Here is a 22,969-nt window from a genome sequence, read left to right on the forward strand (position 1 = left end):
GCTCAATGAATGATTCAATGACTCACTTACAAAGACACACTTTACCCATATATTGTGCACTTTTTTAAAGGGAAAGCCACATTTGGTGTTGTCAGAAACCCTGGTAGACATTATTAAGTACACTCATTCATGTGTAAGGTATGGAACTAACAATTTTGGATAAAACAAATTTTAAAGCTGCATTTTGTAAGTTACGCCTCTTTGCCACCATCTCGGTTTGAAACCTGCAAATGCAGTTATTTTCTTGACATGGGTTGTGCATAGGCACGGCTCCTCAGTGTGGATAAATCTAATGTTTTGAGGGGTATATGTGGGCTACCAGTCAACGCACCACTTGGACATTCGCTGCACTTCGGAATTACAGATACTACGTCTTAGAAGTATGTCCAAAATAAAAAAGTTTCAATGGAAAATGTCATCAGAACAAGTAAGTAACATGTTCAAGCTGCATCATCAGACGTGTCATATATTGGCGAGACGGAACGTAAACAATGCAACTGAACCGAACGAAACTCGCATATTTTGCTGATAATTGCTGCTGAAAATGGTCCATTATTATCATGTTTTGGGCTGTACTAATCGGTTGGACCAAGAAAAAACATTTAGGCCCGGTTTCACAGACAGGGCTTAGACTAAGCCAGGATTAGGCCATAGTTTAATCAGGACATATAAGTAATTTTTATAAATGTGCCTAGAAAAAAACATTACTGGTGTGCATCTTGAGACAAAACACTGAGGCACTGATATATTTTAAGATCAGTCAGTGCAAGTTTATTTCAGCTGAAACACCTCAGATTTAGGTTGTAGTCTGGGACTAGGCTTAAGCCTTGTCTGTGAAACCAGGGGTTAGAGTACTATAGGCTGCCAAAATTTATAACAAATCAAGGAGAAGACTGCACAAAACCGTCTGAGGAACAAAAGGCATTTGTGGTTGGCCAAACTAAACCAAGCTTTCCAGGGCAAAAATCTTGACAACATTCGTGTTTGTTCTTCTCATTTCCAGTCAGGTAGGTGAAATATAAGGCTAACATCTTAATTAATACTGCTCGTATCTTTACCATCTATTAACTTTAGTTTGTGAAAATATTGCATCCTTTCCTGCTTACTTCCTTCTCTATATGATTTAGTGGTTTAGACAGCATAAATTAGCAGAACATATTCAGTAGTACATTTACTGTGCAATCCATGCTGTTGTTTGCTCTTTTAAATACACATCTTTTATAAGTAGGTTACGGTTTAATTCCACTTATCTGTAATCACATGCACATGTGGAACGTAATCTATTTTCAGTCACTTACATGTGTTTCATTACCGTAATGCGCCTTTTAATTAATGCACTACATTTAATTATTCCAGAGGCTACAAATGATCGCCACCTGCAGCGTCCACACACGCGATATCGTCTACTAATGACGTAATGACGCAATGACGCAAAGATGAAAGACGCGAACCACTTGCATTTGAAAACATTAGTACAAGTATACAGTAGTCAACATTTGAAGTGGATCAGAAAAGTTAATCAAAGTTGGCCTAAGACAAGAATGGGTATTGTTTTGGTTTTAGGACAACTTTTATGAAATGTTTTGATCCACTTCAAATGTTGACTACTGTATGCTGGTAGATATGTTTTGATGCTGGGATGCTGGTTTTTGAACAAATAGTCTCAGAAAACGATTCAATGATTGGAATGTAACTTAACCAATCAAATTCAAGGACAGGAATCGTCAATACAGTTTTTTTTTTTTTTTAAGAATTTGACATATTTAATGTTTACATGCTGCCACAAGCCTAACTTGGTTTGACATTTTCACAAACACCATGAACTGGAATTGCCTGCACTGTATTCAGTCATAACATAACCACAACTGTTTCTTAATTTTACCCTCCAATGCTTTAACCTTAGCAGTTAATCACTGTAAACATTATCATAGCTACTCATTTCTTCTGTCTGCTATAGTTGCATTTCATTTTATGTGGTTTTATTAGCAGTGCGCAGCTGACCAGAGGCCACCATTAATAACTATGTTTTGTGTGCTTTAACAATGACAGTTCATTAACGAAGGAACATGCCATGGAATACAACAAGAACAATATTATTACACAAATTATTCAATATCTCTCTTCCTCTCCAGCGGTTATTCATAAAGTCCTTGAACAAGAGGATGTATTAAGATGGCAAGCTCTTTGGAGTACAAACATTTGAAAAGGCTATGGACCTAAAGGAAAAATAACATTTTTTAATTTTGCTTTCTCTTGGGGCTCTTTAAAGTAAATGGCCTGCAGCAGGAAAAGCTCCAAAGGGTCACGCATTTCACATTTACATCATCTAGATAATGGACTTTCGCAAGAGAGAGGTCTGAGTATAATAAAAGCTCTAAATGCCCACTGTTCTCTTGCAGTTTTTCAGAGCTGTAGGACAAACCCTACTCCTCTAATTCATAGAAAACCCTTTTCCCCCACTCTTTCTTACACAGAAATGATCCTAAACATCAAAAACTGTTAATATGCTGCATAAATATTTAAGTTCAAAATGTCATGAGTTGCAATTTAGAAAACAGAAATAGGGATGTGTGAAAATATATTGAACGTCTCAAGGTTCTCACCTACTAAGGTGCATGTCAACAGACATGGTTATTTTCTCAATTAAATGGGTCGCGGTTTTCTTTGTATACATGTTTCCGCTTTCGAATTATTTATGCTGTGACCAAACACTTCCAAAAGGTTTGATGTGCACCGGCCAATTATCAACTACTCTGGCAACCATGCAGCGCTGCACGTGGGAAGAATGAAAGCAAACAAATGTTTTGGATCCTACATACAGTAGGGACTTTCTGGCTGTTGATTTCTATCTTCTAGAAGTGTTTCTTACAATTGACTATAATTGGACAAAGGAGCAAAATCTATAATAAGCAACAGCAAAAACAAAGCATAATTTGGAGCAGCCAGTAGGCATATTGGTGGTTTTTTTTTTTCAGTTTGTGCAGCTATTACATTATTTAACATCTGAGATTTCTTCTACCAGAAACATGTGGGCACGGTAAAATTAAAGTAATTTGTATTTGACGCTCAAAGCCTGGCTCAAAGCCACTTTTGCAGAATCTGCAAAATGTTAATTATTTTACTAAAATAAGAGGGATCATACAAAATGCACGTTTTTTTTAATTTAGTACTGATCTGAATAAGATATTTCACACAAAAGACGTTTACATATAGTCCACAAGAGAAAATAAAAGTTGAATTTATAAAAAAATGACCCTGTTCAAAAGTTTACATACACTTGATTCTTAATACCTTGTTGTTATCTGAATGATCCACAGTTGTGTGTGTGTGTGTGTTTTTTTAAGTGATAGTTGTTCTTGAGCTGTTTAATTCCCAGAAAAATCCTTCAGGTCCCACAAATTCTTTGGTTTTTCAGCATTTTTTGTGTATTTGAAGCTTTTCCAACAATGACTGTATAATTTTGAGATCCATCTTTTCACACTGAGGACAACTGAGGGACTCATATGCAACTATTACAGAAGGTTCAAACACTCACTGATGCTCCAGAAGGAAACACAATACATTAAGAACCAGGAGTGAAAACTTTTACTGAATTTAAAGATCAGGCTAAATTGAACATATTTTGTCTTCTGGGAAACATGTAAGTTTCTTCTGTAGCTTCTGAAGTTGTTCTAAATGAATATATATAGGCAAAATAAGAAAAATGTACACATCCACATTCCGTTCATTGGATTGTTTAACTGTTGCAAACAAGGGACTGGTTTCAAACATCTACTTCAAAAGCCTCTTAAATTAAAATAGTTTTTGTGAATAAAGTCATCCAAATTAACATTCTTATATTTTTATTCTAAGATTCAATTATGACCAGTGAAGGTCGATTTAAACCTAAAAGCTGAATTATGTTGTCAACAGCATTTGTCATAAATAGTTTGTGGCTTTTGTTTTACAATATGAGTCTGCAATATTAAAATGATTTATTAATCGTTTTATGTTTATTGATTGAAATTTACCATTTGCATTTTGCTGAAAAGCCTGTAATTACTTAAGAAACAGCTTTTTTTTTGGTGCCCAAAATGTCAAAGTGTGTTCTGTGGACAATTTTTCTGGGCAATAACAGTGTTCAAAAGTTTTCTGTATCCAAGAAATTATATTAAGAAATTATGAATGTTTACTAGAGTAAAATTGTGACAACTAGCCCCAGTCTCCTCTAACATGACTGTCACACACACACAGCACATTGTTCTTCCTCTGAATCATCACATGATGTCGCTAAATACAAGCTGTAAACTCCATTATAAAGACTATACATTCTTTTCTGTTTTAATTTCGCCAGTGAGTTTGAGGAAGATATTAAAGTCGCGCTCGGGTTGGTTTCATGCCAGTTCGGTTGCTAATGATCGTGCTGATTCTGTTCGTCTTATGTCACATAGCTGAATGAATCTCATTCTAATTCGTTGTTCTGAATTGGTCCAGTCAGTGAATCTGTCATTTATCTCTGCGGATTCCACATTACACGCTAGAGATTCATTAAAAAGCGCAGTCTTCCAGTAAATTCGTATTATTTATATACAACGTTCAAAACTTTATTGATCGCCACTGTAATTCATCACGTTAATATATAAGGCGGTTCATTTGCAGGCTTGGAGTCGTTCCAATAGCTGTTATGGCGCTATGAATTCGGTGTATAGCACATTGTGTTTTTGATCAAAACAAACGCTTATTTGTCTTATAATATTACTCTTTACCCCGCCCATTGATTGGGTGTGCGCCGGTCACTGTCAAATCCGATTGGTTGTGGCTGAGCCCAAGAAAAACCGGCCCTGCTACATTTCCACCTTTCATTCAGAGTAGTGTATCTGATTGAGAGTGCATGTGTGAGTACTAGTATGTAATACACAACAATTCCAGCCAACACTGGAGTTAAGAAAAGACACAACTCGTAGGTGAGAGCCTGCGCGCTCATGTTATTCTAATTCCTATCAGAGGAAGAGGAATTAACAGAGAGATCGGACTAACACAAATGATGGCATTTCCTTCTCTTTGGAAGTATTGCGCTCCCCTTTCTCTCCTACTGCTCCTGTCCTGTTTGCAGACAGGTAAGACAATATTTATTCAGTCTATAAACACTTTGGAAGTTTACTTGCCATGAACGCGGACAGATGTTTCACTCGAGAGAACTATTCATGTGCTCACTAATGTTGCCATCGCGAGATGTATGGAGTAGTCATATATATGTAAACACATGCATCGCCTACAACATGCTGTACATGGGTTCATCGAAGGGATTAAATGTGCTAGAAATCATGTGATGTTCCGTTTTAGCTGTTGATACGAAAGGGAAATTCGTCTCGCTTCTTTTAAAGTTATTTTTGTTCCGGTTTTCTCTTCTTGCGGGCTAATTATCGATTATTTTGGTCAGTAGTTTGCGTCACTCACCTGCTCACCTTCTAAAGCTAGTTCGCTGAATAACTGCATGAACAGTACACACATATGCTTGGAAATTCATTTTCAGATGCGTTTCTACGCACAGGTGCATTCACGGCGTTCTTTGTTGTCGCTCGCGCGCATCATTGTTCAGATGTTGTGCACAGTGCTTTTTCTTTGTGTATGCGTAATGTTCTTTCATTTACCAATGTCCTTTGAGATCTCGAGGTGTATACGTATATGGCCATTGCGACAGTGCATGAGCGCATGGTACCTTAATCATGTCATTGTGAATTGCGCTGTTCGGAGGTCCCGCTCTGGGCTCCTCCGCGCAGGGGTTACTGTCCCAAATCAGTCTCAAATACAAGACTGTCAAAGCAAATCCCAACACGGGCCGCGTATTTCATGCTTGCCATCGCATGATAAGTGCATCTGCTGTTGTCCTGGGATTTGGATTACAAGAGCATCTTCAAGATACTAGCTGGCCGTTTAATTCTTCTCTTCAAGCTGTGCCATCTGTTTGTAAGATGAGGCTCAAATTAATAATTATTAAGCAAGTGCGAAAATAGTCTGGGACAAAAATAAAATACGGTTACACTTTATGAGGTGTGTTGAACTCGCATCGCGCTCTTGTGATATAACGTTCATCATCAGCCATTTACACTGCAGACCAAAAAATCATCGGTTTGTTCCTATATATTTAAAAACAAACCAAATCAGGCAGTTGGTGGTCTGGAGTAGTGTATATGAAGGGACCGGAATGACCAATATTTCTTGCTAACAACGTTGATAGCACATGTACGTCTGCAAGATGTCTGTTAAAGATTACTTGATCCGGAAAGCATCTGCTGTTTACAAACATCTGGCAGACGTCTATAAGATGTCAGTTTTACATACATTCTAAATCATAAACATCTTAAAGACATCTAATAGGCGTCTATTTGACATCTGATAGGAAACATCCTATAGACAAATTGCAGATGAGCGAACAATCTAAAAAATATGTTTTGCAGATGTAAATGCAGACGTCAAATAGACGTCTCCGAGATGTACTTCTGCTATCAGGGATTCTACCTGAGACCCACTCCTGATTTTCTATCTCCTTACCACTATATAAGGACAGAAGCCCACTCTAAGCGAAAATAAAATGCTTTGGCATTCAAAAATATGTAATACTTTTATAAAATTCAAATCATGAAATATTTTAATAGAAACTGCAAGAATCTAAAAACATTCCTTTGAGTTCAGTAGCTATTTCTGGTCCAAGTTACTGGCAGATCTATGTGTGGAGCTTTTTGTTTTGCACTGTCTAATAATCAGTGAGCAACTGAAGATTTTTTTTTTCTGTACTACACATTTCTATTCTTGCTTTATGTGGTTGTGGCCACATTTTAATGTGAAGAAATGTGTAGAATTGTATTTTCGTGAACATGGGCTTTGCATGTATGTGTGTAAGTGTGTACTCATTGCTCAAATGGCAGGGTGTCTCTTCATTTGGACCTTGGAGGTCAAGAGAGAGCTATGGAGATGACTGTCATTAATCTCTCCAGTGACATGAGGTAAAAGAAGCGAGGAAAATGGGGGGTGGGGAGGGCAAGAAGGATGGAGACAACTGATTATCACACCCCTTCATCATTTAAATCAATAGGTAATTTTTATAACACATCTTTTTTAAAACGCATCATTGCTGTTTCCAGAAAGAAACATGGGAAAGTTAGTTTCTTAGAGATGTAGCAAGAGGAAAAGATGGAGGAGAGAGAACGGGGAGGAAAAAGAAGGAAAGTGTGGGATGAAATGATCATTGTACCTACTGAGGCAGCCTGAAAATAAGAGAAATAGACAATGAAGATGAGGTAAAGATGTAAACAGAGTGGAAAAGTAGACTGCCAAGGAAAAAGATGGACTGACAGGGATAATGGGAGGAAGAGTCTTGAACTTATAAGAGACCACTCTATCATAAACTGAGAGAGCAGGGGAAAAAAGAGAGAATTTTGTGTGTGTGTGGAGATGTGTGTAAAATTGCCCCTTCCCCCAGCACAACAAATACAGAATGTACTAGGCTCAGTGACTGTGTGTCCCTTGGGTACAGGCCTGCAGACTCATGTTGTGTTCTCCATCTGAGCCCCTCTTTCTCTTTTTGCCTCTCTCTCATTGTCTTTCTCTCCATCTCTCTCTCCCTCTGCATGGCCTTTTTTGCAGTGCTGTGTGACTGACACACACGAGCACACACACAATAAATGGCCACAACTGCGCCAGCCGCATTCTGCATGCTGCATTCTTTGCCCGTCCCCTCTCATCACTGGCCCTGCACAGTTAATCATCTCTATTTGTTTATTCGATGGCAAGCAATATGAGAGTCATTCGTTTGAATCTGTTTTCATCATTTTTTGGGGTTCTGTCAATGTTGCTTCTGCTGGAGGGCCAAATTGCCTCCTAATTGGAAAAAAAGTATAAAAATAGCTGCACAGTTTAAAAGAATTTGTATGGATTTTTTTTTTTTTTTTTTCCCAAGTAAAATGCAATTACATATTGTAGTTATAATAGTTGCCTTATTATACAGTTTGACATGACTAGTCATGTGGATAAGGGTTGAAAAACAGCTATTGTTTTAGTATATTAGGACTCCATACTGCGACTAAATTGGTTGCAAATGCAAATAATAAAACTGATGACAATAATTTAAAATCTAATTGCCACTGGCAGCATTTGGAAATACTTTGTGTCTATATGTGGTTTTGGCCGTTATTCGTAGTGGTTCACACATGTACCAAAGAACAGCATGAGTCGAGATGTCTGATGTGTGAACAAATGACTTTTATAAACTAAAACTTCTTTTTAATGTCAGTCAAAACCATTTATAAAACTAGCTTGTGAGTTGTGAGCTTAGTAAATTGTGAGTGAGTAATGCAACAACAAAAAGCATAAGTTGTGATGTCTGTTTCATGAACAAATGATTCTTACGAACTGGTTCTTATGAGTGAGTCAAAAAGACTCACAAAACTAGCTTGTGAGTTAGTGGTTTGAATTAGACTTGTGAATTGTGAGTGATGCAACAACAAAAAGCACAAGTAGTGATGTTTGTTTCATGAACTATTGATTCTTATGAACTGTTTTTATTCATTTATTACTCATTTATTTATTACTCATTAATAAAGACTATCTTATGATAGTCTTTATTAATGAGTCAGTCAAAAAGATTCACAAAACTAGGTTGCAAGTCAGTGGTTTGAATCAGACTCACTTAGTGAATCATGAGTGAGTAAAGCATCAACGAACAGCATGAGTCATGATGTCTGCTTCATGAACAAATGACTCTTATGAACTGGTTCTTTTTGTTGAGTCAGTCAAAAAGATTCACAAAACTAGCTTGTGAGTTAGCAGTTTGAATCAGACTAACTCAGGGAATCGTGAGTGAGTGATGCAACAACGAACAGCATGAGTCATGATCTCTGATTCTTGAACAAATTACTTTTATGAATGGGTTGTTTTTAATGATTCAGTCAAAAAGATTCACAAAAATAGCTTGTGAGTTAGTGGTTTGAATCAGACTCCCTCAGGGAAATATGAGTGATGCAACAACGAACAGCATGCGTCATGATGTTTGTTTCATTAACAAATGATTCTTACAAACTGGTTCCTTTTAACGAGTCAGTCACAAAACTCGCTTGTGAGTTAGTGGTTTGAATCAGACTTAGTGAATTGTGAGTGAGTAATGCAACCACAAACAGCATGAGTCATGATGTCTGTTTAATGAGTAAATGACTCTTATGACATTGTTCTTATTAATGAGTCAGTCAAAAATATTCACAAAACTCGCTTTTGCGTTAGTGGTTTGAATCAGACTTACTCGGTAAATTGTGAGTGAAAAATGCAACAGCCAACAGCATGAGTCATGATATCTGTTTCGGGAAAAAATTATTCTTACGAACTGATTCTTATTAATGAGTCAGTCAAAAAAATTCACAAAACTCACTTGTGAGTTAGTGGTTTGAATCAGACTTACTCAGTGAATCAAGAGTACATAATGCCACCACGAACAGCATGAGTCATGATGTCTGATTCATAAACAAATGACTCTTATGAACTGGTTCTTATTAATAAGTCAGTTAAAAAGATTCACAAAACTCGCTTGTGAGTTATTGGTTTGAATTAGACTTAGTGAGTCGTGAGTGAGTTATGCAACAATGAACAGCACAAGCTGTGATGTCTGTTTCTTGAGAAAATGATTCTTATGAACTGATTCTCATTAATGAGTCAGCCAAAAAGAGTCACGAAACTTACTTGTGAGTCAGTGGTTTGCATCAAACTCACTCAGTGAATTGTGAGTGATGCCACAGCCAACAGCATGAGTCGTGATGTGTGATTCATGAGCAAATGACTCTTATGAACCGGTTCTTTTTAGTTAGTCAAAAAGATTCACAAAACGCACTTGTCAGTTACTCATTTGAATCAGACTCTGTGAGCGAGTTGCAATACTGAGTCACTACATTGATTAATACATTTTAACATTTTAAATAAATATTCTAACAAAACAGAGTGATATTTATATGATACAAATACATTCAAGATCAAACGGGAACTACACCACTTCCGAAAAACAGTCTTTATCTGGCAATTTTGTAAACTTAAAAAGACATTTGGCTCCTAAATGTTTCATTTCACAAGCTCCCTAGCCATTTTCTTAGTCTGGGGCCCTGTAAATATGGGGCATAGAAATCAAGCATGTCTTTTGTTGTGAACATTTGATTTCCTAGTCTTATTGAGATGCAAAATTGGTGCATTATGTAGGATAGGCGCTATAGGATTAGCGCATGTAGGACAGAAATTGGTATTTTCACTTGACACTTTGTTCTGTAATGCCATGAGGAAGCCTTTATCTTAAGCCAAGGTTTATCCTTTGATTCCAGTGTGTGGTTGTGTAATTCCCCCAGTAAAATAAAAATGTTGACATTTAATTACAGTCGAAGCCCTCCTACCAGTATGTTAAAAACAGACATGTAGTAAAGCCTTCAGGTACACGCTTCCTATTTTTACTCTCGTTTCTCAGTGAACACTAAACCCAGGCTCAGAATAGACAAATAAAGACGGCATATAGAAGAAAAGCTGCTGGCAGACTGTTACATAGCTATCTAGCTGTTTCTTATCACTATAATAAAATTCACATTTTATAACCCTATATAAACAGATGTTCCTTTAAGTTACGCAACAACAGAGAAAATAGAAAAGCGAATAAGAGTCATATGTGTGCTGAAACTCGTGAACACCTTTAATTTGAGGACGAGGCAATAAACGGAGGAATAGACCTATTGCAAATCGTTTCAAGGAAGGGCTGGATTCATCATTGTGTTTTATAGCGCCGTTACACGGGCTGGGTTTGTCGCAGGTGGCGTGTCTCGATAACTGTATTTCACCGTAATTATCTTCAATCTGATTCGACTGATTAGACACTCCTTTCATTTTCTTGTTCGCTCTCATCGCCTGCCTGCCTGCGGTCACTCATATTAGACGCAATACTTTGTGTCTCATTTCAGAGCTGAAGAGATGGTTATTGGAAGACTGTGCGGTTCCTAAATGACAGAGATGATAAATAAGATGCTCGTGGTCAAGTTGACTACAAATGTTATTGAGCAAGGCCAGCACACCGCTGTAATGAAACCGAAACTCTTCCATCTCTCCCAGAAGAACGGCTCGGCTATTATTCTAATGAAACACACTCCGAAAGGTGCGCCAATTAAACAGGCTTATTTTTCAGGGTTATCACTCTCAAGCTGTTTCTGCAGCTCGCTTTGATTGAATCCAAGCACATTTATTGTGGGAATTTAAGTGCTTGCTCTCTGATAAGTATGTGAATTATTGAAATGTGCCTGTTCGTACTGGACCCGATTCTGTCTGTGTCACTTGTGAGAAGGCAAAACCTCGCCAGACACGAGTTGTCAATAATTCAGACTTGGGTTGTGAAGTGCAGTCTGATTCAGATCTAATTTTTCTTCCTCTTGTCCTGTGAGATGTCTGAGTGGCAGATTTGCTGTCTGGTGCCTGACTATGTCTTTCTCAGCATGGAGAGTAAAACTTCAGAATAGCAATGCATTGTTTCAGCACAGAGAATAAGACTGCAGAATAGTAATGCATTATTTCTCAGTGCCTTTATTTCACAGCTTGAGAACCAGATAAAAATTTACTAAGATAAATGGTAGTTTTATTAAAAATGTATTGTAGCAAGGGATAAGTCACAGAAACTTTAAAAAGTCTTTAAAAAACATTCCAGCTTTCCAGCATTCCAGCTTTCATCACAGCTTCAAAGGGCTCTACACCATCCCAGCTGGGGAATAAGGCTCTTATATAGTGATCCAACATCGTTGTTTTACCTTTTATTGTAAAGGCCGTTCACTTTGTAAACACTGGGTCGGTACTTCCTACGTCATGTGTGACCGATTATGTAATCCGTGAAGTCGTGGACGAAGAGCTAGTACAAGTACAAGTTCTTGTGGTTATAAAGTATATAAATTTTTATTTTTAAATGACTGATCGTTTCGCTAGAAAAGACCCTTATTCCTTGGCTGGGATCGTGTGGAGCCCTTTGCAGCCGTGCTGAAACTGCAAATTGGACCTTCAACCCGTTGATCCCCACTGAGGTCCATTATATGGAGAAAAGTCCTGGAATGTTTTCCTCAAAAACCCAAATTTCTTTTTTTTTTTTGACTGAAAAAAGAAAGACATGAACATCTTGGATAACCCGGGGTGAGTAAATTATCTTAAAACACAACCCAATGCAGTGCAAAATTCAAAATACAGGTAAAACACTTGTAAGGAATCAGTCTGGAGAATTCCTTCATATTAATACAGTACATTGTGCCCCGTTTTTTAACGGAGAGGTTCACTTCCAGAACCATAATTTACAGATAATATACTCACCCAGTGTCATCCAAGATGTTCATGTCTTTCTTTCTTCTGTCGTAAAATTTTATTTACTTTTTTTTTTAAGGAAAACATTTCATGATTTCTCTCCATCTGTTAGATAAAAAAAAATACAATTCATATACTTTTTAACCTCAAACGCTTGTCTTGTTTAAGTCTGCCTGTACTGTTTTTTCAGCTTCAAGACAGTTAGGGTATGTCAAAATTCCCATCTGATTTTCTCCTTCAACAAAATCTTTTTACATCGCTGCAGAAGTACCGACCCATTCCTACAAAGTGAACGTGCAAAGCAGGTCAAACGCCCTTTACAAAAAAGGTAAAACAGCGATGTAGAACGGTTTTGAAGTTGGAGGAGAAAATGAGGAGTTTTTCGACATACCCTAACTGTCATGAACCGGTTCAGGCAGATCTAGACAAGACAAGCGTTTGATGTTTAAGTAGTATGTTAGAAATGTTAGAATAGAAATGTTTTCCTCAAAAAACATAATTTCTTTACAACTGAAGAAAGAAAGACACGAACATCTTGGATGACAAAGGAAGCAAGTACATTATCTGTAAAGTTTTGTTCTGGAAATGATCTTCTCCTTTAAGAACATTTTTCAGATAATATTTTAAATATTTGTGACTAGTTGATTTTGAAAATATGTACTTTTCATCATCCAACAATATCCCCAAATCATGAGCTAAATCCTTTCAGTTTTGTTCTCTTACTCCAAGAAAATCACCTTTGGAATTTTATCTTCCAGAGACTTTGGGAGAAACAGAGCTGCTAATGTAGAGAGAGAGAAAAAAATGAAAGACGAGGCTTTGAGACATGAAAAGAGAGGTGGAGAGGAGAGCGAGCCAGACTTAAGTGGATGTTGTGGTTGATTGCCACGGAGGTGAACATTCCTCCGTATAGGGGACAGAGTTGCCATGACTTTGCAAACTCTGCCTTGTGCTTGTTTAACAGCCCCCTAACCTCTGTCATTTCTCTCGCTCCTACTTTCATTTCTTTGCCTCATCCTTTCTACAGTTTCCAAGGCTCCCGTCGCGCCTCTGTTCCCTACCCACATGAGGTAAAGGTCCCAGGCTTTTGCAGTAATTACAAGAGTTTGAGTGGCACTAAAGCCCTCACTAGGTTTGATTGGATGAAGGGCCCATTAGAACTAAAATGGGCCCCTGCTCCAGATGGAGTGTGTGTGAAAGGCTTCGTAGCTTCTTGAGAGGGAGACTAATGCCGCCTGCACCGATTACATTATGCGGAGAGCGTGGAGGTGATAATGAGGCTGCGGATGAGCGCAGAGGGCTGGAGGGAGCAGCCCTTACTTGGGACAGGTGTGTGTTAGACACGACACATCTGACCATGGCACATCCTCATGTGGGTAGAGAGAGAGATTGAAAGAGACGAAGAGAGGAGTGGATGAGAAGCATTTTTAGATGTTTAAAAACCATCTCTAATCCCAGTTTAATATGCAGTGACAACTTTATATAAGCAGAAAATATGTAAACGCCATGGCTCTGTGGAAAAATGTCCAAACATTGCTATGTTTGTTGAAGCATCCCGACCAGCTAAACATAGCAACAATGGGCAGCTAATGGTGTGTGTTTGTTTGCCAATCGTAGACAAGGCCTGCATCAAATTTGCATATTTCCTTACTATATTATTGGTGAAAAACAGTATGTGACAAAAAAGTATGTCCAAATTCACAGTACTCATAAAAGAGTTGGCAAAAAGTACCTGGATGGCCTACTTACAGTGAGATTCTGAAGCATCCATGCATACAAGGGACTTTTTACTATCCTGTGAGGCCACGAGAGAGGATTTGTCAAGTGACACAATTGATGCTGATTGGTCACGTGATATTGACAACATGGTGAATGCAGTACATCCATACTACACAAGTTCATACTAAATGAGCCATTATACAGAACTGCTGCCAATATCAGTCCCACAACCAAAAAACACATTTAAAAAGCATTTAAGTACTCAAATCGTATGTTTACTAAGTGTATGTTTAATCTCTTTTATTATCTATTAAAACCCACATTAATATTTAAAATATAAATATACATAAAGTCATCATTTAGTGGATACTTTTAATTGGGAGGTGGCTGTCCTGAACGCTAACCCCTAAATTTCAGTTTATGAAAATGATATTGAAATAATTTTTGGATTTAATATCATTGTTGATTTTAAAAATATCTTTTTAGAAAAGTAAAAAAATAATTATGAAAATAATTATGTAAATTATGAAACTTTATGTAAAAAAAAAAAAATGTATGTGTAAATGTGTAACTTTAAAGAATGTCACTACCGAACACTATTTTCCTATAATTAAACACTTTTTTGGGATTTATTCCATAACATTTAGATGGAACTTATATGTGTGGAACTATATGCTGATTAGCATCTTTGAGCTAGGTTTAAAAGTATCTAAAATGGTCAATACAGAAACATTTGGTAAAGTTTAGCTAATGACGTCTTTGTGTTTTTTTGGTGTTATCCTATTAAATTGTCACTACTGTAACAGTCATGACCGAAATAATGTAATCATTGTTTCGGTAGTGACAAAAGGGAACACATAATCCTCATATTTGGGGAAAATAAATACATTTTTAGTACAGCTGTGCAAATTTTTATATGTTTTAGTAATGTTTGAGTATGCAAGTTAAAATTCAGTGTGATGTTGTAGCTATCAAAACATTACTGTCACTACCGAAAATGTGCAGTCACGACCAAAACATGGGACGTTTTGTCAAAAATGAAGTATACTGAATGATCAACTAAGATGTTATGATAGTGTTTGGTTCAATGTATATTCAAACTAATGAATCCTTAAGTTTGAAATCAGTATGATCACCTTTCTGCCTTTTGCAAAGAAAAACTGGATTCAAAATACAGCAAATCTCATAAATCACGTTTCAAATATAGTTAAAATTGTAATTGTTATTGATTTACCTCTGAAAACTGTTCAGTAAAATAGAAAAAATATATATTTACAAGAAAAATGTTAGCAAAATCTTAATAGGTCAATATAACCCTTCTTATTAAGTTATATATTACTGTGTTTCGGTAGTGACAAATTTGGGGAGAGGACAAATGTTTCAAAACTTTCTGAAAATACAATGTGAGTATTAACTGTACAATTACTAGAAATGTGTACCTTGGATATTATACAATTTGCATACATACAGAATTTGTGGGAAAAGACACCTTTTCCAACTCTCTTTTGAACCAATTCTGTAGAATGGCCCATTTACAACATACTTTTTTAGCAGTCGCAAAGTAATTACTTATTACTAAGTACCTACTCAAGATATTCTGCGATTTTGGACGCAGCCAAGGAATCCTGTCTGAAAACAATCAGATAGAAATCTGCACTCTGGAAGTGGTTTATAAAAATATTCTTTTTAATGTGTAGTGCCAGCCAGAGTGATTTAAAAAAAAGAAGGGTTAGATCTCCTTTGGGAATGGATTTGATAATTTGGTACAAGCATCTGGGCTTGCTGGAAGATCATGGTGATTGCTTTGTTTTAAAACAGACAATTTTGCAATTTTGTTTGGTGATGCTAGTGGCACAGAAGTTACGCACTTCACCTTAAATTTTTATTATTTAGAATTGCTAAAGGACTGAATCCTACAACAAAGATCCTACAACAAAATCCCAACCACAGATTTCACTAAAACAACACATTTTTCTAGTCACCATTTCAGCAGTTTTATTGAGAAGCACAGTAAAGGTCAGGCAGGAAATCCTGCGTAGATGATGGAGAAAAATGATTGGGAAATGACCAAAATACCATAGTTGGGTGTTTCTTCAACTTCAAGCACTTTTATGTCCCAGGGGGTGATTTGTTAAAACAACAAAGTTAAGGTTTTTCTTTTGTTTTTTATATGAAGGCCAACTGCCTTGGAAACATTTCAGTATCCCTTCATTTATTTTTGCTGCTTTTCAAATGGATTTTATGTCAAGAAGACCCACTCTTTCAATACTGAAGTATGAAATTCCATTATAAACTATGAATTATTACACATTCAAAGATTTACTTAAAGATTTACTTTGTTTACTTAAGGGACAACAGTGTCAGTGGAGAGCTTGATATAAAACAAATAAAAAAAAAATCAAGGTAAATATCACTTGAATAGAATATTTTCATAGTATGCCATTTTTATTCAAGCTGTAATACTAATTTTTTATTTTTTTTTTTCAAAAACTTCAAAGTTAAAAATGTTATTTCCACATTTTGGTAGGAGCTTTCATGACCTTCAGAAAAAAAAAAAAATGACAAAAATTCTTCTTTGACATTGTTAGTAGAGAAATTAAACTACTGAGTGTGAATGTGTTTAAAAGAGTATATTTTCTAAATGTCCACAGGGCCAAAAGTGCCAGTGGTTGACGAAACACACAGTTACCATGGTACAGATTTGTGAGGGTAGAGAGAGGCTGGGGGAAAAATGGAGGAAGAAAAGGCTGAAGGTTTAAAGGAGAACAGCGTGAAGGTCTCAGCACCTACACTACACAGTTCAATGGTCTGTGAAACAGTGGAGAATGGGAAGTTAAAGAGGCTAGTGTGCACAGCACCAGACTTGACGGAGGAGATTGGAGAGCAAGAGATGGAGGGAAGAATAACAAACAACTGAGGTATCCGAAGAATCACAAAGAAGAAAGAGCAACACATCAGAGAGGAGGCTAAAAGATCATGCATTCAGTGGGAACATTAAAGAAAGAGAGAGAGCAAAGTGAGTAAGTAGTTGTGTGAAAACTAGTTGTGTAGGTGACTGCAATAAACAGCGAAAACATGGCACCATCACAAAGTGAGAACAAATAATCAATGAGGACATTTTACTCCAGGCCACCCACCCGTCTGGAGCTGAGTGGCAGGTCAGGGGTGAAACGCTCACACACACACACAATCACAATTTCCCAGTCTTCTGATATGTCCATTGAAGCGCTCAACAGTGGGCTGCGAAATGTGCTTGCTAAATGGCTTCCTTTTTATTTTATGAATGGACTGTTTTAATGATATCCTTACTACTTTTCTGGGCCTTGAACATGGTAGTTACATTGCTGCCTACACTCTAAAAATTGCTGGGTTAAAAACAACCCAACTTGGGTTATGTAGCAACCCAGCACAGAACACAGGCTGGGTTATTTTGACCCAGCTGGTTGGGTTAAATGTTTTTACCAAACATGTTGGGTTATTTTATTTTATTAAGTCTTGTTGTTTAAAAAATATTATATTGCTGGTTTAAAATAGACTGGAACTTATAAAAACACACACAGAATTACTAGAGGCAACAACAATAATCAAAAGATGAACATTTTTTATTAAACAAGAACACATGGACAAAATACAAGACAAATTGAATTTATTTAGGTGAATACAGCACAGTTTACAATATAACATACATTTAAACTAATTTAACAAGCATTTTAGATATAAAAATGTAATATTTAAAAGTAGAATTTTAATTTTAGTGTATTTAACCATTCTCTGTAATTGCTTTTTACTGGAATAGCGCTAATTCTCATGCCGGTGTGTCGCTGAAATCTGAGCCGGTGAAGGGCTGCTGTTGGCCGGGATAACTGCGAACTTCAGACCACAGCCTCATGTTTCACTCGTAGCTGAAAGATGCCATGACTGACTCCAAAAACTGCCCATAAACAAACAGTACTGACATTAGAGAACATGTTTTTTTAGATTAAACTCAGTACAATAACAAATAAAATCCATTTATTTTATGCAAGGCAAAAGGTGTTTCCATCGTGCGAAACAACCGCTGCTGACGCAGCTGACTGACATGTTGCGTTGCATAAAATAATACAATTTACAGCATAGTAAAGACTTTATAAATGAAATAAAATGTATACAAACCTTTATTTCACCGATGAAGTGCAAATCAGAAGCACTCTCTCCTGTAGAGGACTCAAAAACCCCCGCACTCTGACTGGCTATAACTCAGCTGGGTTGTTTCATCCGGCTCAATTCAGCGGTTGGGTAAATTAAAAAAAATAATCCAGCGTTTAAAAAATGACCCAGCAACTTAGTTAAAGAAAAACAACCCAGCAATTAGGTAAAAAACATTAAAAATAACCCAATAAAATTACCCAACAAGTTGAACCCAGCATTTGGGTTAAAAAAAAAAAAAAAAAAAACAGCACCTGGGTAAAAATATTAAAAATAACCCAATAAAATGACCCAATGGGCTGAACCCAGCATTTGGGTTAATAAAATAACACAGCGTTTTTTAGAGTGTATGCAGGCTCAGAAAGCTCTTGGATTTGATCAAAAATATCTTAATTTGTGTTATGAAGATGAACGAAGGTCTTATGTGTTTGGGACAACATGAGGGTGAGTAATTAATGACAGAACATTAATGTCATTTTTAAGTTAACTATCCCTTTAGGTCAAAGTTGTCTGGACAACTTTGCTTTTCTAGTTCTAATTCTAAGTCTTTACATTCAAATTCAAATAGCTGCATGCTGTATCAACTTCAGCATTCTGTATGCAGTCTCAGTTCAAACTGTGAAATTGAAAAGGAATTTAAAAGGCAGAGAATTACTGCTTGAATATAAAGAGAGGACCTGATTGAAAACCATCACTTAACTTGGAAGGAACAGCACATAAATGAAGGTAATTACTTTACTGTACACTCTCACAAAGCGATCTGCACCACTGTTCAGGTCAAGGGTGATTTTGAGAGGAACAAATACATGGTCAGGCAATAGAGATGCCTCACAGAAAACACCAAACGCTAAATGATATATGCTCTCGACGATAATGATTATCTGGAGATTACTTTGAAAACAAATCGAGGTGATGTGAGATGCGGGATTGATAAGCACTTCATACGTGGATCGGAGCCAGACAGTACAACACTATCCAACATTGCAGCGTCAGCACAACGCTGTCCCCCTTCCCAACCTGAGAACAATGAATTCAGGTTTGGAAGGGAACCTTTGATCTTGGATAATTAGTAAGCGGTAAATAAATCTTCATTAGCCGTAATGAATTTACACCACCAAACAAAAAACATCAAAAAGTTGCTGGTAATTCTGCAATTAAAATCTCAGAGCACGCCTCGAGGACGAGGGCAGCGCTTATGAGTATGCGCTTGCGGTGTTTAGACTCCGTATTGTTTGGTAAAAAACAAAAGTCTCGGCCGTGAGGTCATCTTGTTGTTGTTCTAGCGATGCGGAGAGTTTGTCCTTCCAGGGCGGAATTGGCCCGAGGCTCCGATAGCAGGAGATTACTTCCTCTAACAATGGATTACGTTTCCGAGATTGTCTCGGTTCGAGAGGCGTGCGCGAGGTGCTGAGACATCCCGGACTCGCGACCTTGACGACGGGTGATTGCGGGAACTCAGCTCCTGGGAGCTCTTAGCGAGAATAGGAAAATGCATAATAAGACAGGAAGGTTTTTAGTCTGAATGAATGCAGGCGTGACTGTGGCTGTGCAGGAGATTTGGAAGTCTTGTTTCTTGTACCCCTGAGACCAAACCTGGAGCGCTCGACAATCTCGCAACTCATCTGAAAAAGAAATAATGTTATCATCTCTAGCACGCGGGTGGGATGACTCACGTCCCCCTCCAGCCTCGCCTGCAAATCGCATTGAGGTGCAAGCTGTTATATTAACAGTAATTTCTGATGCAAACACACAAATCTGGATGATATGCTTTTGGAGGTAAATATCGGCCTCTAGCACCTCGGGGAAGAGTGGATTTCGTCAGTATATACCGCTTTAATTACCCATGATTCTCCTTCACCTTATCTGTGTTCAACTAATGAAGCTCTGAGGAACGCAACTGGCTGCTACAGGAAATTGTCTAATTAAAAAAAGATTGCTTATATTTGGAAGATGGATGGTAGCGGAAGACTCGCAGAGTGACATTTATGTGCGTACGTGAATATTCAGACTGTTGATGTTAAAGGAAGTTTCTGGTTACAGTATAAAGATGCAGGTGGTTGTTTGAGGGAAAAAAATACTTGAAAATGAAGACTGTGTTATTATTTAATCATCTTCATGTCCCAAATCGGTACGATTAGATCAGTTCATTAGTAGGGTCCAAAACATCATTGGAACCCATTGTAAATTTTCAAAAGGGTCATGTTTTTTTTATTATTTTAATATGTTCCTTGCGGTTTAATTATAATGTAAAAGTTTGTTTTTGCACAAAAAAAAAAAAAAAAAAATGTGGGAAAATGATTATTTTCAACACTAATTCTGACCCTCTGTCTAAAATAACCTGTTTTAAGGGGCGTGTCCTTTAAGACTTCAGTCAGTAATCTGCCACTGTTATGATTGGCTAACGCCACTTCATAGGAAACATTATCAATGGTCCGCCCCCTCTGTCTTGTATATGAGTATTTTGACAACATAATCCAAATAAAATAGTCATTTCCAGACAAAGCATTATGAAGGGGTGGGGAGGGTGGGGTTGGTCGTCAAGGACCTTGAGACGGGATTCATACTCGTGTTGCCACGAGCACAGTTGTGCTATATGTCAGCGAACTAACCACAAGGCTACAAATAATGTTTCTTTGTGAACTCTCCATGACACTGTGCCTCGTTTATAAAAATAACAAAACGCTCCAGACATTACTCTGACACAATCCACGATGCCATTAAAAATAAACAATTCACTTGTTCCTTATGCGGGGATTCTTCTGACATCTGTACAAAGACGTGAACGAGCTGTTTAAACCAAACGCGTCAAAGCAAACGTTCTCTCACTCCATTTGTCCTATTAACGACAGACTCAAGTGCATGGACTGTTTCAGAAAGTGAACGTGCATCTGTAATTTCTATTTGCTCTTGATGCCTCTGTATTGTATATGAGTGTTTTGACAATATAATCAAAATAAAACAGTAATTTCCAGACAGAGCGTTATGAAATAATTCACTTACCGTTTGTGATGCAGCTGCAGTCTGATCTAATACTGCTTTATCTTTTAACAAATGTTTCTTTGTGAACTCTCTGTGACACTGTGCCTCGTTTACAAAACAAAACGCTCCAGATATTGCTCTGACAGGATCTGGGATGCCATTAAAAATAAACAATCCATTTGTTCCTTACACTGGGATCCATCTGATATCTGTACAAAGACTTTTGTGGTTTCCTCAAAAAACATAATTTCTTTACGACTGAAGAAAGAAAGACATTAACATCGTGGATGACAAAGGGGTGAGTAAATTATTTGTAAATTGTTGTTTTGGAAGTGGACTTCTCCTTTAAGAGATTGAATGCCAGTGGGTGGGGCCTATGGTGGGAAGAAGACTATTCGTCGATGTGCTGCTCTGGAGGCGGTGTTTATGGAAACTATTGTGCCTGGGTGACGTCATCTCGCAACTTAGATCCAAACAAGCCTGTTTCAATGCTTTGTTTATAATATGAAGGAGGTTTTAAGAAACTTGCAGGACTTTTAGTTTTTAATGCTGCAAAAGATCTTATATGCCAAAAGATCAAGGCAAATTTGATTTCTCATGTCATGAACCCATCAAAAACCCATCTTCTTCTTTCAAAATAGCTTTCTTCTTCCACAGAATAAAGTCGAGCAATTTTGGAATGAGTAAATGATGACAGAATTTTCATTTTTGGGTGAACTATCTTTTGAAGGAAGGTCTCATTTTGAGGCAAATCTCTCTGAGCTTGCTGGAAATGGCAGAATGAAATTGTTCTTGCTTCATGTCCCGGAGGTAAAGTCAGGCTGCTGATCTGACATCCGTGTGGATTTTTTTTCATATTAAGCTTTTCAACAACACTAACTTCTCTCTCTCTCTCTCTCTCTCTCTCTCTCTCTCTCTCTCTCTCTCTCTCTCTCTCTCTCTCTCTCTCTCTCTCTCTCTCTCTCTCTCTCTCTCTCTCTCTCTCTCTCTCTCTCTCTCTCTCTCTCTCTCTCTCTCTCTCTCTCTCTCTCTCTCTCTCTCTCTCTCTCTGTTGGCTTCTGACCTCCTCAGCTTTATCCATAACACACACACACACACACCCCACTACACATACAGTAGCTATTTCTCCTGGTGGTTGCTCAAGTTATGATGTGGTACTGTGATGTAGGGGAAAGTGATTTTCACGGTAGTTGCCGTGGGCTATGTTTTGTAGGGAAGCTGTGTGTGTGTTCACCAGGTGCTCTGTCGCAGGGCATTGAGTCCAGGTGTCCGAATTTGACGCCTGTGGCTGTTTTGTGCTCATTTACATACAGAAAATCTGTTGTGGTTCTATTTCCACCTCCACCAGACTTTGTTACACCACCGCCCCTCTTTAGTCTCTCTGCTCTCTATTGTCTTTTTCTTAGGGTTGAGCTTGAACAAATATGCTTTGATTTTAATCAAATGTTTCTTTTCAGACGGTTTTCCTCAAATATATAGTGTATGCTATACAAAAAACATACACTGACTGTTCACAGTTTGACAGCAGCAGAAGTTTCCACCACATCATTTATAATATACACAAAAAATATAGGTAAAAGGGAAAATGGTATGCAGGAACCATTATTTAACACTTTATAAAGTACTTTATATGTGTGTGTGTGTGTGTGTGTGTGTGTGTGTATATATATATATATATATATATATATATATATATATAATCATATAATCAGGTATGTGTGTGTGTTTGTGCGTGTGCGTGTTTTACTTAAATTAAGGT

General features: G+C 37.4%; 1 protein-coding gene across 1 annotated transcript in view; it reads left to right on the plus strand.

Moving 5' to 3' along the window:
* Positions 1–4,823: 4,823 nt before the first annotated feature.
* Positions 4,824–22,969, plus strand: part of cadm4 (cell adhesion molecule 4) — a 193,073-nt gene continuing 174,927 nt past the window's right edge. Inside the window, exon 1 of the mRNA XM_051130780.1 lies at positions 4,824–5,096. Coding sequence (XP_050986737.1) covers positions 5,021–5,096 — 76 coding nt within the window. The 5' untranslated portion in view covers positions 4,824–5,020. The remainder of the gene's footprint in view (positions 5,097–22,969) is intronic.

The sequence above is a fragment of the Labeo rohita genome, chromosome 16 (assembly GCF_022985175.1).
Source record: "Labeo rohita strain BAU-BD-2019 chromosome 16, IGBB_LRoh.1.0, whole genome shotgun sequence".
NCBI lineage: Eukaryota > Metazoa > Chordata > Actinopteri > Cypriniformes > Cyprinidae > Labeo > Labeo rohita.